Raw genomic sequence first — 17,157 nt, forward strand, 5'->3', positions numbered from 1 at the left:
AGCAGAGGGTTTTGTTCCATGGCCCTTTTGTCTCCATGATTCATTGTAACATTTTACTAACCATATCATTTATCATAAGTGTCTTAAGTAATGCCTTGCATACATAGCATAGCAAGTGGCAAGCTCAAATCCACTTTTACTCATTTTATTAAATCTAAACATGTTTGGATTAAATTGATAAGGGATTTCAAGAGTCTTTCCCCTTCCAATAACTGGGATGTTGGAAAAAAATACACTGGAAAAAGGCAGTAACAAATCACTTCCATATTGCCTGTGAGTCAGGATATATATTTTACTGCAGAAACAACACATTAGTTAACAAGAAATTTAAAAGTTTCTAGAATATTTTTCGGAAAATATGTTATAGCCTGTTTTCTTTGTTATTATCATATTATCAATAATCTTTCCTTAATATATGACATTTCAATGTCATTGAAAATGCTAATTTATTTTTTATTCACCACACTGACCATTTATAGATTATAAAGTCATCAACAATATATGTAGTCTTTTGTATATTTTACTTATTTTAATAAGCTTCCTTTACATTTTTACTAATTATCTTTAAGAGATTGGAGTAATGACTTAATCATTAAAAGTACTTAAAATATCATATTTGTTTCAGGGCTTTTTAAAATTCTCATGCAGCATAAATCCAAGGCAGTCATTTTATATTGCATGAATAATTCCTGTCTTTAAACACCATGGTAACCTTTTTTTTAAATAAAAAATATCCAGATATAATTTTCAGTTCATAGTGTCAGATGTGTTGTTTTTCAGTGCTACTTTTCTTTTTTAATATTTTAACTAGCCAAAGAACTTGCATGATTTAGCAGCCAAATTTTATATTTTATATATGATACCTTGTTATTTCTGTAATCTAGAATCAGACAAATAGACAAGTGTCATTAGTAGTGCACTTGAGAAATAAAATCTGATAATGTATTTCAGCATTGGTGAAGGGCCAGGAAGGGAGGGGGGGAGGAAGGAACACAGGGATTATAATCAATTCAGGCAGTCTGTCCTTCCATAGATTTATAATTTATCAAGTGTTGTGATAATTTGATTATTTCTGTTATTTTATTATTATTTCTAATATATTGTTATTTCTATTCTCTGTCCATTCAGAATATTATTTATTATTTACATGTTTTAAAGAAGAGTGTTAATGGTCTGGGTTAAAGATGAAAGTTTTGTCTGGTTATAGTGATCAATTGATTATATACCATCAGGTTGTCAATTCTCAGTGATCTCTTTTCTAAAAACTGCTTCAGTACTTTTTGATTTATAATTATGCATTTTTATGCATATTTAGAATGTAAAGTGAACATTTTGACAAACAGAGCTTGGATAATAAATATTTGCTATACAAAAGAAAGTTAAGAAATAAGAAGAAAGCTCCATGAAACAATATTCTAAGAATTTATTATAAAATAACTGGTATTATATAAACGTCATGAGGCTGTATTTCTGGTATAATGCCTTGTGTTTGGCATAAAAAATTATAATTCTACTTCATTTATATATCTGAAGCACTGTTCTGTCCCCGTCCCCCCACACACACAAACAGCCAGCCAGGGGTTAAAGAATACTCACACAAGGTTCGTTATCAGGAACTTGGCAGCAATACGATAACCGTCTGCCAAGTGCTTTACTACAAGAAGAGGGAGTGTTCCTCCACCAGATAACACCAACGAATACACACAGTTTTCCAAACAATCCAGCTCAAACATGAAACCTTCAGCAGATTTGGCGTTGTACAAAGTGACTAGCCAGAAGTTAGCTTTGTCCGTCACAGAGTCTAAATGGCCACCACACTCTCTTATATAGCCTGTGGGGTGTGGTCCAGTGACTCAGCTTAATCCCTGGCACGCCGCCTCATCTGCTGCAAACGTTTATCTCGCCTTCGTTGGCGTGGATCCAGGAACGACTTATCACCCCCATCGCTGTCATCGGAGACACCTGGCTCCTGGTCAATCTCCTCTCCCTCAGCAGACACCTGAGGCATTGCCAGAGAGGAGGGGCCTGGAGAGGGAGGCCTGGCCGGCTCCTCTCCTTCATGTTCGGAGCCTTCTTCCTCCGATAAGATAGGCTCGGAGGACGGAGCCACAACAAGCACATTATATTTAAGCCCTTTTTATTGAATCGGAAATAGTGAAATTACAATTTGAATGTTTAATATAGAAAACCAGAATTGTACTTTGGCTTTATCTCTTAAAGTCCATTGCCACTAAGGTTTGTTTCTGGTGGTATTCAGCTGGTTTGGACTGGTTTGGGCAAACCAGTAGTGGTGACCTGTGGTGCCTACCCATCTGCCCCGGCACTATGATGTCCTATTTAGCCATGTTTTCTAAGCCATGCGCATGCGTGCAAGCCGCGCACAAAAGCAAAGCGTACGTGTGGAAGGCATTTTCGGTCTACGGCGAACCGGTGGTAAAATTATGTAAAACCCACCTCTGATTTGTCTGTATTGTTGGTTCTAGTACTTCTGTGCAGAATGCTATTATCTCTCAACTCTGCTTGATTCAGGCAAACATTTAACACTCTACCCATATCTATGAGCTTTGTAAAAAATTTTTGTACTTTTAAAAAAATAACACTCAGATTTAACGGACATTTGCAGTAAACCCCCCCCCCCAAATTCTAGTGATGCTTTAAGTAGAAGGTTGACTTGTATTTGAAATTTATTTTTTCTAGAAAACTGGATAAACATATCAACAGTAATATCCTTCAGAGTAATAAGTCTTTGTAGAAGAATAAATGTTTTATTAAAAATTAAGGGTATAATTCTATCTGTAATTTGCTCTTATTTTCTGTAATAAAGGTATTGCCATTAAGGAATCGGCCAAAGTTGTCGATCAGGCACAAAGAAGGGTTATGAAAGGTGTGGATGACTTAGACTTCTTTATCGGGGATGAAGCAATAGAAAAACCCACATATGCAACAAAGGTATTAAAATAAAAAGTGGCATTTTTTCTCTTTTTTAAGCAAAGAAAGAAAGATTGTCTAACTTTCAGGGATGAATAATAATTTGAACTTAATTTTCCTCATACAAATTAATGCTTTATTTACGGTATCATATAATTTATTATAAACAGCAGTATGTTAATATTTCAGGTTAAGATAAAGTTTTAAGATGCTTACTAGTATATTTTAAAACAAGTTATGATAATTGATTTAATTTAAAAAGAGCAGTATCATGTAAAAATATAAACTCTATACTTAACAGTACAAATAAGCCAGAGCAAAGTTAAAGGCCGCCTTCTATATTTATTCATATTTATGTGATTCTACCATAAGTTTAAATTTAGTATTCTTTTAACAATGTGCACATTTTAAACAGTGGCCCATTCGCCATGGCATAGTTGAAGATTGGGACTTGATGGAGAGATTTATGGAACAAGTTATCTTTAAATATTTAAGGGCAGAACCTGAAGACCATTATTTTCTTTTGGTGAGTATAAAATCGGATTTGAAGTAATCAGGATACTGATTACTCAAAGTAGAACAAATCCTTTAATTTGTAAAAACAAGTGTAATAGATAATTGAGCAAAGGCTGAAAAGTATTACCTCTGATATATATTACAGCACAACAAAATGGTATATAATACAAAATTACATTGTAATAAAAATTAAAAAATGTGGTACAGCAAAGTAAAATAAGGTAGGCTCACAGCTTAAGCCCTGGGGGCACAGTGACTAGAATGCAGTATTGCAGGCAAACTGCGCACAGCCTGGAGTTCGATCCTAATGGGGCTCAAAGTTTCCTCAGCCTTCCATCCTTCTGAGGTTGGTAAAATGAGGACCCATATTGTTTGGAGCAATATGCTGACATTATAAACTGCCCAGAGAGTGCTGAAAATACTGTGTTTCCCCTAAAATAAGACTCACCCCAAAAAGAAGCCTTATTATTATTATTATTATTATTATTATTATTATTATTATTATTCATATTTCTATGCCGCCCACTCTCCGAGGACTCTGGGCAGCTTGCACCAAAGACAGTATACTAAATAGCATATTGCCCCCAACAATCTGGGTCCTCATTTTATCCATCTCGGAAGGATGGAAGGCTGAGTCAACCTTGAGCCGGTGAGATTTGATCTGCTGATCTGCTGAACTAGCAGTCAGCTGAAGTAGCTGCAGTACTGCACTCTAACCACTGCGCCACCTCGGCTCTCGGCTATCACAGTGATGGCTAACCTTTATGTCATCGCGTGCGGGGGGGGTGTTGCTCGCGCATGTGCCCACACCCATAGTTCTATGCACCCCGCCCCCACTGCACATGCATGCAATCCTCCCACTCCCCCCGCTTTTGGCACACGGTGGCACGGTGGGCCCGGTAGGCCCATTTTTTGCTCTTCCCCAGGCTCCAGAGCCTTTCTAGGAGGCTGGGGAGGGTGAAAACGGCCTTCCCCACCACCCAGAAGCCCTCCGGAGCCTGGAAACAGCCTTTTTCCTGATTTTCAGTGGGCCCAAAAGGCCTGAAAATCACCTGGTGCGTGCACGCATGCATACCAAAGCTGAGCTCACGTGCCCACTGATACGGCTCCGCGTGCCACAGGTTCGCCATTATGACCCTATCATGTTTTTGAACGCATACGCTCAAATTAAGCCCTACCTCCAAAATTAGCACTAATTAAGACCCCGCCCACCCTGGGGTGCAGAGGGTGGGGGGAGGTAAAAATTAAGCTAGGGTGGGAATGGAGGGATAGACTGCTCTCCTTACCAGGCCTCGCACACCCCAACACCTGCCTTGCCTTCTTCTGCAGCCACTTTTTCTGCGTCCCACTTCTGCGGTTACTTGCCCCTCCTTGCACACATCGCCCCCCCAACTCCGTTTCACCGTAAGAGCCTTCTGGAAACCCCTGTGTAGCTGAGAAACTTGCTCTGGATTGATGTGTGTGGCACCCCCTGGCTTCCGTTTTGCCTTCGGATGTCTTCCAGAAAGCCCTCTACATCCGATAACAGAGCTCCGGATTAATCCCGATTAAATGGAGGCCAGGGGCGATGCATACAAGCAGAATCAAGCAGCCGCAGAAGTGGGCGGGCAGCTGCCTCCTGCGGGTGGGTCTGTTGGTGCCGTGGCGGTGAGATGAGTCAATAATTAGAAAAGAAGCCCTATAATTTTTTTCAGGGGTCAAAAGAAAATAAGATGTCTTATTTTCAGGGAAACATGGTATGTCTTATTGCTATAACACTGAGAACACATAAAAAACAAACTCATAAAACAGATACCAAGTGAATAATTCTTTGGGGGAAATAATTATCTGGGGAAACTGTTTCTAAAGGTATCTATTATTAAGACATTTATAATCATAAATTTTAACAAACAAAGCCAGTTCAGAGAGCTTCCCTTTGATGGATTTATTGAAGCAGAAGTTTGGTAGGTAATTTATCAAGGATGCATTCCTTCTTTAATCAGAGAATTTGGATTCTTTCTATTTAGGAGGCAGATGGACTCCGTAACCCAATTGTTCCCTTCCATATCTATAATTATAGCAATTATTGTGACAATAACCAACCTAAAGTACTCTTCTAAAATGCTTCTGCATTTTATAGCTTTAAAATCTTGAAATAATATTTGTAGTTTCTGAAGCCAGATCAGAGAAGAAAGTTGGAATTTACCTAGTATTTAATGGCTGTAAGGCTATTATAATAAAATACATAATTGCAGTATATGAAAAAATACATAAAATTGCTGACCTCATTTAGCTCACTAAAGAATTCTTCAGGAGCAGTCTTGATTTTTAAGACAAAATGTTCATGAAATTATGTAAGATGTATTGTCTCGCTATTAAATCTTTTCCTCACTCACTGACATTAACAAAGTTTCCAATTTGTATGTAATTCCTTAGCAGAATTAAGAGAGTTAACAGAGTTCTTCTGTTGTTTGAGAAAGTAATGTCGGGGAATAATGGGACAACAGTGTTCTGTATTTACAGGCACTACTTTCTTTTTGTGGGGGAAAAATAAGCATACTTAGGAAGTTACAGTTCTTTCAGTAGGAAATCAGTTCATCTGTGGTGTTGGATATATTAGATCCTGTAAAGCTATCAAAACAAGTAAAATGAAGGATAATTATTCAGGTAAAAATATTACATGGCCTACAGAAAGTAGATTAGATTGAGCTGAATAGTTTTTTTTCTTCACAGACTGAACCTCCTCTAAATACTCCAGAAAACAGGGAATATACTGCTGAAATCATGTTTGAATCCTTCAATGTTCCTGGGCTTTACATTGCTGTTCAGGTGAGATGTAGAGTTCTGATTTTATTAAGTAATAGTCCTTAAGAAACTATGTGGATTCTACATAATTAGCCTGTTCTGCATCAGCTGCACTTAGAACTTTTCTTCTGACCTAAATGATAATGGTAATTTTATGAGAACTTCTTTCGTGCTATGTCCCAACTAGCCCACTGGACAAACAATGAGATCACCCAGTTTGAGGTGAGAGGCCTTTTGCATGAAACTCACACATTTGGAAATGTTCTAAATATGTTCTGAAGTATAATATAAAGTTTTGTAAAGTCTAGGTTTGTAAATGACTAAAACGCACTCCTTTATCTTTGTTTTCTTCTGACTGTTAATTTGGGATACATAAATCACTGTTCCTAGTATGGGACATCTAGTCCTGTCTTTTACTTTTTGTTGGATAGCATGCTTAACTAAACAATGAACACTAGTGATGCTGCTTGGGAGGGGTGGCTAATAGTTTCTGTACAAAATGCACTAACTGCCTCTTATGATTAGGTGTGGTGTGGAAATACTACCAATGTGCAAATCACACTAATGTAGAATTTCATAAAGTAATACAAATTAACTTTCTATCAAATTGAGGTAAGAGCAAAATCATCTCATAAAGTATAGTTTGTCTTTGTTTTATGTGATCTATAATTGTCTGTGAACTCTGCTTCTTGGAGGAAAGAATGATCATTAGCACAGCAATTGCTATGTAAGTTGTCAATCAGAATTTCACTTCTGCCTACTCTCAGGATATAGAGCACCTTATAATAAGTGTTTATTGGATGAAAGAGCAGCATGGTGCCTATAGTTTTATTATTTCTATACTTAACTCTTCTATAGTGTGTCCATGGTTTGCTACCACAGTATTTTTTTTGATAGGATTTATTTTTTGTTTAACATTTACAAGACATTTGGCATTGCTTTGCAGTTGAAGATAATTTTTATTTTAAGTCATAATTCTGACTTATTAACATTTCTTATCAATATTTATTGACTATGTATATTACACTTCTTAACAAAGGATAATCTTAACACAGTATTGTATTGAGTTCTTATACCTGAACTCATCATATTTGCAATCACTTTATGCCAGAAAGATAACATGAAAAAGAATATTGTATTTTCAGCCAGTCTGAAATTAATGTAGCTTCAGTGGGATAGTGCTGCTTTCCATCAATACTTTACCTACTGAGATTGTCTCAATGCTTGAGTGTGAATTTAAGAAGAGTTCTACTTTTCTTTTCTGTAGTGCTGCTGCAATTGTTTAAAATTTAACAAACTATATCTGTTCTTATATGTTCTTTGTTTTCTTTTTCACTTTATTCTTGTAATGTGTATAATTTTCTTGGGCTATGTAATGCAGTATAAATATATTGTATGATTTTGTCTCGTAGTATTCATTTTCTGGAGATTATGAAACACTTATGCTCATACTGTTTCTTTGGTAGGCTGTCCTTGCTTTAGCTGCATCTTGGACATCAAGACAAGTAGGAGAACGAACACTGACTGGAACGGTTATAGATAGCGGGGATGGTGTCACTCATGTCATTCCTGTGGTAAGATATAATTACAGTTTCGTTTATTAAAATACAGTTCCTAATACTGTAATTATTATGGAAAGCACAATCTTTTGTTTTCAGCCTTCTCCTTATGAGTTCAGAGCTATGTAACTATCCCCTACAAATTACAAAATGCAAAATTTTAACACTTTTATTATTTTTAACTAGTATTAAGAAATACATTTTCTTAGTTTGCAAACTATAAGGCACTTAAACAGCCTGTTTATTTTATTTTAAAATATTTCAGTGATAGTTAACCTGTTGTCTTCAAGATATTTCATTAACAATTCCTAAAATTCCATACTTGTGGCTGATAGAAATTAAGTCTAAAACATGAGAAAGACACCATTTGGTATACCTGTTGAAAAGCTATGGTCTTCAAAAATTTCATGACATAGAAAATGCTAATCCTGAAATACTTGTTTTGGTGTTCTCACTCTTGAGAAAGTTATATTAGATATTATTATTAGATTGTGCTGTAGGATGCCTTGAAAGTTATATAAATAGAAAGGCAGGGTACAAATGCATTATTGAAATGCCCTACAGGTGATCTGTAGCCCTATGAAATGCAAGTCTTGCTACTTTTATTAACTCTGAACATAAGTTAGGGAGTGAGGGGAAGGATTATTAGATGAGCAGAATTTTATCTTTTCATCTGCTTAGTGTAACATCATCAGAATTGGTTCTGATGAGGTACAGTGTCAAGTACATTCCTGTCCAGCAATGCACCAGTGGGAAGAAGATCAAAGGTAGTCTTTATGATTGTCACTGAGGACATTCTTTTATTTCCAGGCTGAAGGTTATGTAATTGGTAGCTGTATCAAACATATTCCAATAGCTGGACGAGATATAACTTACTTTATTCAGCAACTGCTAAGAGAACGAGAAGTAGGAATCCCTCCAGAGCAATCATTGGAAACTGCTAAAGCAGTCAAGGTAATATATTTGGTTAATGTAAATGGATATATCAGCAATATTTTTAATATTTATTTATTAAGACCCAAATGCAAATAGATATATTAAAATGCAAACCCTGACTTTGCATAGGTATATTCTGTGCCATCCAGCAGCCTTCACAGCAAACTGGAATGAAGCCCAAAAATGACAATCCACTCTACAATTATGCACTTGCATCAAGATTTTGTGATGCACCAGAAATGGCACAGTCCTTATTTATTTGGATTACTTAACATTTTCAAAGCATTTACATTCCCTGTAGCAAGATTCCCTTCATGCTTGGGTATACTACAACTTTCTAACTAGAGCTGCCTTTGAAGAGTGGAAATTTTAATAGGTTCAGTATCTTCATCCAAAATGATACTCACTCTTTGTACAATTCTTGGTTACAATAATTTGAGTTCAACTCTTTATTGTAAGTCAATAATTGCTTTACATCATTAAGTTAATTTTAATTATGGTATTTTTGGGAGTATAAGATACATCTTTTTCCCACCTAAAAGAGGCTGAAAATTTGGATGCATCTTATACTCCGAATGTAGCTTTTTTGAAGCTTTTTTCAGCCCTAACGAGGTGCTAGCGAGGCGCTAGCGAGTGAAGCGATCTTCCCCGCTTTGCCTGCTCCCTTGACTCTCCACTGTGCTTTAATGAGGTGCTAGCGAGTGAAGCGATCTCCATGCTTTGCTCCGACTCTCAGCTGTTCTTTAGAAGCTTTTTTTCAGCCCTAGCTAGGCTTCACTTGGCTAGCGCCTAGTTAGGGCTGAAAAAAAAACTTCTAAAGAACAGCTGAAAGTTGGAGCAAAGCATGGAGATCGCTTCACTCGCTAGCGCCTTGTTAACGCACAGCGGAGAGTCGAAAAGCCTGCTTTTCTCATTGCTGCTTCCTCTCAGCTGTGCCTTAGAAGCTGTTTTTTATCCCCAAGCAGGGGATAAAAAAACAGCAAACTAATGTGCTGAAGCTGACCAGATTAAGGACGCTAGCCAGATGAATACCTGGTAGACAGATTTTTTTTTCTTATTTTCCTCCTCAAAAACTAAGCTGATACTCCAGTGCATCTTATACTCTGAAAAATACGGTACTTGTCAAGTCTGATAGATTTTATGGCTAATCCATAAATAAATGTAAAATAGTTAATATTAGGAACTGAGAGGGTAATTAGCCAGCAACTTATTTTTTCTTCTATATGTTATAATTTAAATAGATTTCTGGTTTTACATTGCGAAGACCTATCATTCCTTTTCTGGATGTTCTTTGTCTATATTTCCCCACAAACACATCTATTATTATTGATAGGTATTTGGTTATACAATTGTACAGTATGTTACTATAGCAACAATATGTATGATTGGATTTTTTCCATTACTATCTTGCTGCTGAAAGAATTAAAACTGTTCAGGCTCTCTGGATTCTATACATTTTGTTAACAAAGCATAAAATGTATCTATACTAAGAATCCAAGTACTAATTATCTAAACATAGGTGATTAATATTAGTTTTTGATATCCTCCCATTTATGCCATTTGTATAATGCCCACAGTCACTTTACTGGTAGCTGAGATGGGCAAAGTAGAAATTTGATAAATAAGTACTAGTCTCTATCATATTTTTCAAGGAAACATTTAGTCCTGTTATATCTAAAAAAGATCAGATAGAAAGCTTGGATATTTAGTCATTTTAATAAATGTGTGTTCTTGTTTTTCCAGGAACGTTTTAGTTATGTCTGTCCAGACTTAGTGAAAGAATTTAATAAATATGATGTAGATGGTACCAAGTGGATTAAACAATATACTGGAATCAATGCTATCTCAAAGAAAGAATTTACCATTGATGTTGGCTATGAAAGATTCTTAGGGCCAGAAATCTTCTTTCATCCTGAGGTAAATTGAAGCATATTATATGTGTGTGTGAATTCTTTCTAAATAATATTTGAAGTAAAAGGGGATGGTTGTTACATTTTAAACCTACACCAGTGGTGTATCTCTCTTCCTCCTGTGAATTGTTTTAATTATATCACCAGTGTAGTTTTTATGTTGAGCTGTAAGGTTAAATGTTTCTCCCAGCTGATGCCATTTTTTTATATTGAACTGCTTGATTCATTGCTTAGCATTTGAGATGTGTAGGTGGACTCTGAATTGTTCAGCATAAGATAACAGCAGGCAAAATAGAAAGAGGAAAGTGATCAGAGGACACATTCTGGCTTTCAGTGGGCTGAATCTGGCCTTTACAAGTGCGCTTTTTCTCTCAGAACAAATGTTTCTATTCTGTTTTCCCTCTGCAGTTCTGTGTGGCCCTGCGATCCACCTCTGTGTGCATGATTAAGCACATCCCTTTATCTGTATTATGAAGCTGGAATATTTTGCTTTAAATCATAATGATACTGTTAGTCACTTTTGATGTGGTATGATTGAAGGGCTGAATTGCATCCTCCTAGATCAAGATAAGTTTATCTGAAGTGTTACATGTTTGAAAGAAAAACCCTACCTCTACATTTATATATATCTTAAGAGATGGGTAACTGGATACTTTAGAGCTATATTGACCTAAAGTTTCCACAATTGCTGAAAATTGGTGGCATGGTTTCCATTATTTAGAGGTAAGAAAACAATCTAGTATAAGCTCTAAAATTCCTTAACAGAGCTTTTAAAAAAGCTGAGGGAAATGCTCAAATTTTAGCAATAGCAATAGCACTTAACTTATATACTGCTTCATAGTGCTTTATAGCGCTCTGTAAGCGGTTTACAGAATCAGCATATTGCCCCCAACAATTTGGGTCCTCATTTTACTGATCTCAGATGGATGAGTCAACCTTGAGCTGGTCAGGATCAAACTCCAGACTGTGGGCAGAATTTGTCTGCAATACTGCATTCTAACCACTGCGCCACCACAGCTCAGGGTATTTTCCCTCATAACCCAAAGCTATTCCTGCAGAAAAGTTGGTCCTATCTATTTTATATCACTACCTCACCACAATGGTCTTAGACATATTAGATACAGTCACAAAAAGCTTTTCCAAGCCTATTATAACAGAAAACAAGGCTGAAGATGTGGATGTTTGTTTTCCTTCACTTTTCTAACTTCACTTTCCTTTTAATTAGAAATAATTCTTCCTTAAATCATGCCATTTTTAATATAAAACTCCTAGCCAAATCACCATTTCTTTTCATACATTGCTTCCCATTTAATTTTGGGTTAATTATCTCTAGTTGTTAAATTTATTCCATCTTTCTTCTAGTTTATTTTCTTGAGGATGCTAGAACAATCTATACTAATCATTCCATTCTATTTTTTAAAAAATATGTGGGATTGTTCAAGGCACCAGGTTAGAAACCAGGAGACTGTGAGTTCTAGGCCTGCTTTAGGAATGAAAATTGTCTGGGTGACTTTGGGTTAGTCATTTTCTATCAGATCACTCTTCCAGGGTGGTGGTTGTAGAGAAAACAGAAGGCAGGAGTATTAGATATGTTCACCATCCTAAAAGAGACAGAAACTTAGCAAGGTAAAAATACAACAACAACAACAATAATAATAGGAATACCTACTTCTGTTTTCAGTTTGCTAATCCAGACTTCACACAGCCCATCTCAGAAGTAGTAGATGAAGTTATTCAGAACTGTCCTATTGATGTTAGACGTCCACTGTATAAGGTTAGTCAAATGAGAGAAGGTAAGAAAGTATGGATGTAAAAAGATGTTGCTAGATGTAAAGCATCTATTTTTTTCTATTTCCTAAGAATCTCCCTCCCTCTCTTTTAGATAAAAGCAGAGTTTTTAAAAAGTCTTAATATAGATAACTAAAAATAATATTTGAAAGCATGGGGGTTATATTTATCATTTGATATAAATGTTGGGATATTAACAATTGAGCTTGATATTAGCTGGTTCTGCTTATTGCTTTACTTGTACTGTCTTCCACTATGTCTGATGGAATTTGTACATGATTTGATGTAGTACAACTTTATTGATGTGAGGAATTAACATTTTAGTCATAGTTAAACATAGACAAACTGCTGAAATCAGTTGTCATGTGATCAGCAGGCCAGTCTAGTTTGTGAAACTTAAAAGGAGTTTTTGTGATCTCCTCTAGATTCTGACCTTCCCAGAATAAATGTCTCCTTGGAGACCTTTGCACAGGAATCCCCTGGGCCTTGAGGATAACTGTGCTAGCCAGCTTGGAAATGCTTTCTGTCAACAGAAGGTCATTTTATCTCAACTGAATCTTCTCAGCTGCTGCCTGACTTTTAAGATTTGCTTTTGTTCTGTAAAATTAAATTTTGTTGATTGGTGAAAGCATATTTGAGCAACACTATTCTCCCTTTTTAAGATTGCTCAACGCATTACTTAAAAGATACAACTTTGCCTTCTATGTAGGAAATAAAGTCTGTGAACAGGTCACATGTATAGAAATTGCAGCTGTTTTTCTGTCTTTTATGACTGGTTAGAAATGTCATTATTACCACTATTCCTAATTCCAGAAGTGAATATCTCAGTTTCACTGCTGCATAAATGATTTGATTTTGTTTGTGCAATTTTAATTCAGAATATTGTCCTTTCTGGAGGCTCAACAATGTTCAGGGATTTTGGACGGCGTTTGCAGCGGGACTTGAAAAGGACTGTGGATGCTAGACTGAAACTCAGTGAAGAACTGAGTGGTGGCAGACTGAAGGTTTGTTTCCTAGACAATAGAATGCATTGATGTAGTTGGCAGGTACTCTGATTTAAATGCTTGCTTGGAATGGAAACCTTTAACAACGTCCTTATAGTACTGAATAGTAGTATTAATCTGATTTTCCTTGTTATCTTCATAACTTTTTTTATTGCTGTAGAAAGTACTCAGATCTGTGCTTTTGAAATGAACAGTTGCGATGAAGTGGTGATCTTTACCACCTAATGCAGGCAGCTGAGTACTTGGTGTTTCAGAAATTCATAGGCAATTGATCTATTAGTCACCTCATGCTTTGGGTACTTCATCTTCTCTCTGCACCTTTTCCTGTTGGCTCAGTTTCATTTTACCTCATTATTTGATAGTGTTTACATTTTATTCATTATTATTTTATTTAATTATTGTATTTTTTATTGGCCCTACAATATCTCTGATGGATAATGTATATCCGAAAACATGAAAAGCAGATACTAAAAGCATATTCATTTTAGTATTATTCAGCAATTGCAATTAAATATTGCTTGAGCCTGAAAGTATTAGTGAGGTAATATTGGCAATAACCAGCTATGGAGTTATAGACCCTCTAGGCTTGGTGAGGCAACAGTCCATTTAATTCATCTATCTCAAAGAAAGTTTTCATTCTCTATTATGAAAGAAATTGCCATAGAAGCTTCAGTACTATCCCCTACAAAGCAAGTATCAGAAATAATTTAATAAGGTTAATTTGAAGCATCTCAATTTTGCAAATTTGTAATGGCCTGTTCTATACATTTTGAAAGTGTTTAAAGTTTGAAAACCAGCTGCAAATACACTGAACCTACCTGCTTACCTGCTCAAAATGCCCTTTCAAGGTTCAGATAGTTCAAATTGAAATATTTGGCACATCTCTAATTTTGAGAATCTTTTTCTTGTTTAAAAATTCATTTTGGTCTTTACTAACACGTACTAAACTAGATTTTATTTTGTTTCAGCTCTGGATGTTGCTCTGACTCAAGCAGCATATTAGGAATAGCCAGTATTTAGTTGAATAGTATTTTCTAAATAAATGGTGATTACAATAAAAAATGTGATGAGCTTAAAAGAGATTTATTAGAATTTAAGAAACACATTGCTATTATATTATTTTTATAAATTGTTATAAATGAATTTAATAAAGGTGACTTGGTACTTTCCTAAACTTTAACTGCTAAATTATTTTTACTACTTTTACCATGGAAATGCAGTGGAATTAAAACAAATATTAAATAAAACTAAATAAAAATTGAGTTAAAGTTGTGTAAATATATTCTCAATAGAAGTGATGGTACAGTCATAACTGTGTTTTATTCCTTGGAATAATGTTAAATCATTTATTTTTATACAAGGTAATATTGCAATATAGTAAATTTTGTATAAGTGGACTTGTACATTTTTTGGAATTAATCTTATACTGATTTTGTTTTCCATTATAGCCAAAACCTATTGATGTACAAGTTATTACTCATCATATGCAAAGATACGCTGTTTGGTTTGGAGGATCAATGCTGGCTTCCACAGTAAGTTTACAAAAATGGAAAAGGAATCTGAAGAGATGGTTCACTATAACAGTTATTGCAATATTACAATAGGTAATAGGCATTACAATAAATGTTGTAAAAATATTCAGAAAGAACTTTCTTTAATATTTCTTTGATTGGGAACTGCCCAGAGTATCTTTATCTCTTCCTGGTCCAGATGATATTCTGAAATTTTAGAATAGGGATAGATAGCACTTTTATCTAGGATAAGCTATAAGACTTATGAGTTTATAGAAGGTTACATTATTTGGCTTTAAGCCTTTTCAAGCAGGGAAAAACACGGAAATCTTTGAGTAGTTCATGACTTTTAATAGGAGTAGTGAGTGCCTCAAACCATTTGAGATGACTTCCTGAGAATACAGGAAAAGACTTTAAAACTTCAGGTCCTTCTACTCTGGAGTTCCATGCACCTAGCCTTCAAATGTACAATAAAAACTGAACACAATATTCAAGAACACCAATTTACTGCTTATATCTTCATTTCAAAAATTGGAAACATTTATTTTTATAGGTAACAGCATCATTTGTGATAATGTTAATACAATAATCTTTCTTACGGAATTTTTTGGTCCTTTTACAAAATGTTTATTTTAATAAATATAAAATTGCAATATGATCCAGTGCATTAATTAAATTTCTCTTTTGTCTTCTTTTTCAGCCTGAGTTCTACCAAGTATGCCACACCAAAAAAGATTATGAAGAAATTGGTCCTAGCATCTGTCGTCACAACCCAGTTTTTGGAGTTATGTCTTAAATCTGACATTTAATGATTGAGTTTAGCGAGGCAAGGAAATGGTCTTTCTCAGTGCTTGTTTGTCTGGATGGTCGGTATTAAGATAAGAAACGTGACTTGAAAATAAGAAAAAAAAAAAAAAGACCAAACACAATTAAACAGGAATATTTTAATAACTGTCTCAACATGCTGATATAGTGGGAAGCCAAAACAATTCAAAGTGTTTTTTTCTTTTGACTAAATATTTGAAGCTGTGCATAAACAAAACAAAAGGAGTTGGTCTTTGTTCTTTTTGTGCCCTAATATTTTGTATATTAATGGAATATCCAAGATTTGATGGGATTTGATGGTTTGTAGATAGTCAGCTCTATAATTCTTCTATTGTACTCTTAATTGTGTACAATGCAAGAGCCTGTTTATATTTCCTACTTTTTTATACATTGAGAAAAAAAATATCAGTGATTGAAAGTAATGTTAATATTTGACAAGAAAAAACACCAGTGACCAATTGGAGGGGAATGTGAAAATTAATAATGCCCACATGGAGTTTCATCATGTAAATCTCTAATAATGTCAAAATATGACCAATCTTCCACTTGCATTCCATACATAATGCAACTTGGCAAATGCTTTTGGACCTGAGGGACTAGAATCTTGGATTAAGTGATGCCTGCTAGTGCTTTCTGATTATTCGGTGCATTTTCATTCTATTTCTTGCTTGGGGAAGGGGCGGGAAAGTAAAGGCAAGACTGTTGGACAAGTATTGCAGTTCTGTAGTGTCATTTCTAATTGCAACCAAATATTCCGATTATGAAAATGGGTGTATTCCACCATTCCAATAAAGACACAACATTCTTTTTTAATATTCATGTGAGGCCTTTCAATTTCGTTGTTTAATCATTTGTGAAGGTCCTTCTAATCTGCAATTACAGTTTCTCACTCCCTAATTTGGAAAAGATGAGAGGGGATACATGTATGCAAGTGGTGTGTTATCTATTTAATAGCATAATGCAGTTTTAGAAGCGTAATTCTAATTAAATATATGTTTTTCATGAGATTTTGGTAAATAAAGCTGTTGCATTCCTGGCGTCTTGTGTCACAGATTTGATACTGTAACTCAAGAGAAACAAGTATAAGAACTATATAAACATGGTATGTTTAGTCAGAAGCAGACCTGGTGGAGCTGAATATCAAATATGTAGAGTACGTAAAAATGGAAGTATTGCTGCGTTTAACTGAATGTCATGACAAAGTTCTCCTTGACTGGAAGCTTTGAACAGAGAAAGTTTCTGATCATTCAGAATTATAGTTAAATTTCCATCTTAAACTTTTGGGTAAGTGTGCGGTGGTCATAACCGGAGACTGGGATTTTTAAGTGCATCCTGGCAGTGATCCATCTTTACAAATATTGAATGTCTGAACAAAATTATAACCAAGTATGACACC

At 35.3% G+C, this 17,157-nt stretch overlaps 1 protein-coding gene across 1 annotated transcript in view; it reads left to right on the top strand.

The window, feature by feature from the left end:
• The window catches only part of ACTR3 (actin related protein 3), a 38,663-nt gene extending 21,865 nt beyond the window's left edge, over positions 1-16,798 (top strand). The window contains exons 3-12 of the mRNA XM_070948273.1: positions 2,825-2,949; positions 3,344-3,454; positions 6,157-6,252; positions 7,695-7,802; positions 8,598-8,741; positions 10,467-10,640; positions 12,315-12,407; positions 13,300-13,425; positions 14,874-14,957; positions 15,637-16,798. Coding sequence (XP_070804374.1) covers positions 2,825-2,949; positions 3,344-3,454; positions 6,157-6,252; positions 7,695-7,802; positions 8,598-8,741; positions 10,467-10,640; positions 12,315-12,407; positions 13,300-13,425; positions 14,874-14,957; positions 15,637-15,732 — 1,157 coding nt within the window. The 3' untranslated portion in view covers positions 15,733-16,798. The remainder of the gene's footprint in view (positions 1-2,824; positions 2,950-3,343; positions 3,455-6,156; positions 6,253-7,694; positions 7,803-8,597; positions 8,742-10,466; positions 10,641-12,314; positions 12,408-13,299; positions 13,426-14,873; positions 14,958-15,636) is intronic.
• Positions 16,799-17,157: the final 359 nt, after the last annotated feature.

This window comes from Pituophis catenifer, unplaced genomic scaffold (assembly GCF_029215685.1).
Source record: "Pituophis catenifer annectens isolate HBS135680 unplaced genomic scaffold, rPitCat1.0.hap2 SCAF_1, whole genome shotgun sequence".
Taxonomy (NCBI): Eukaryota; Metazoa; Chordata; class Lepidosauria; order Squamata; family Colubridae; genus Pituophis; species Pituophis catenifer.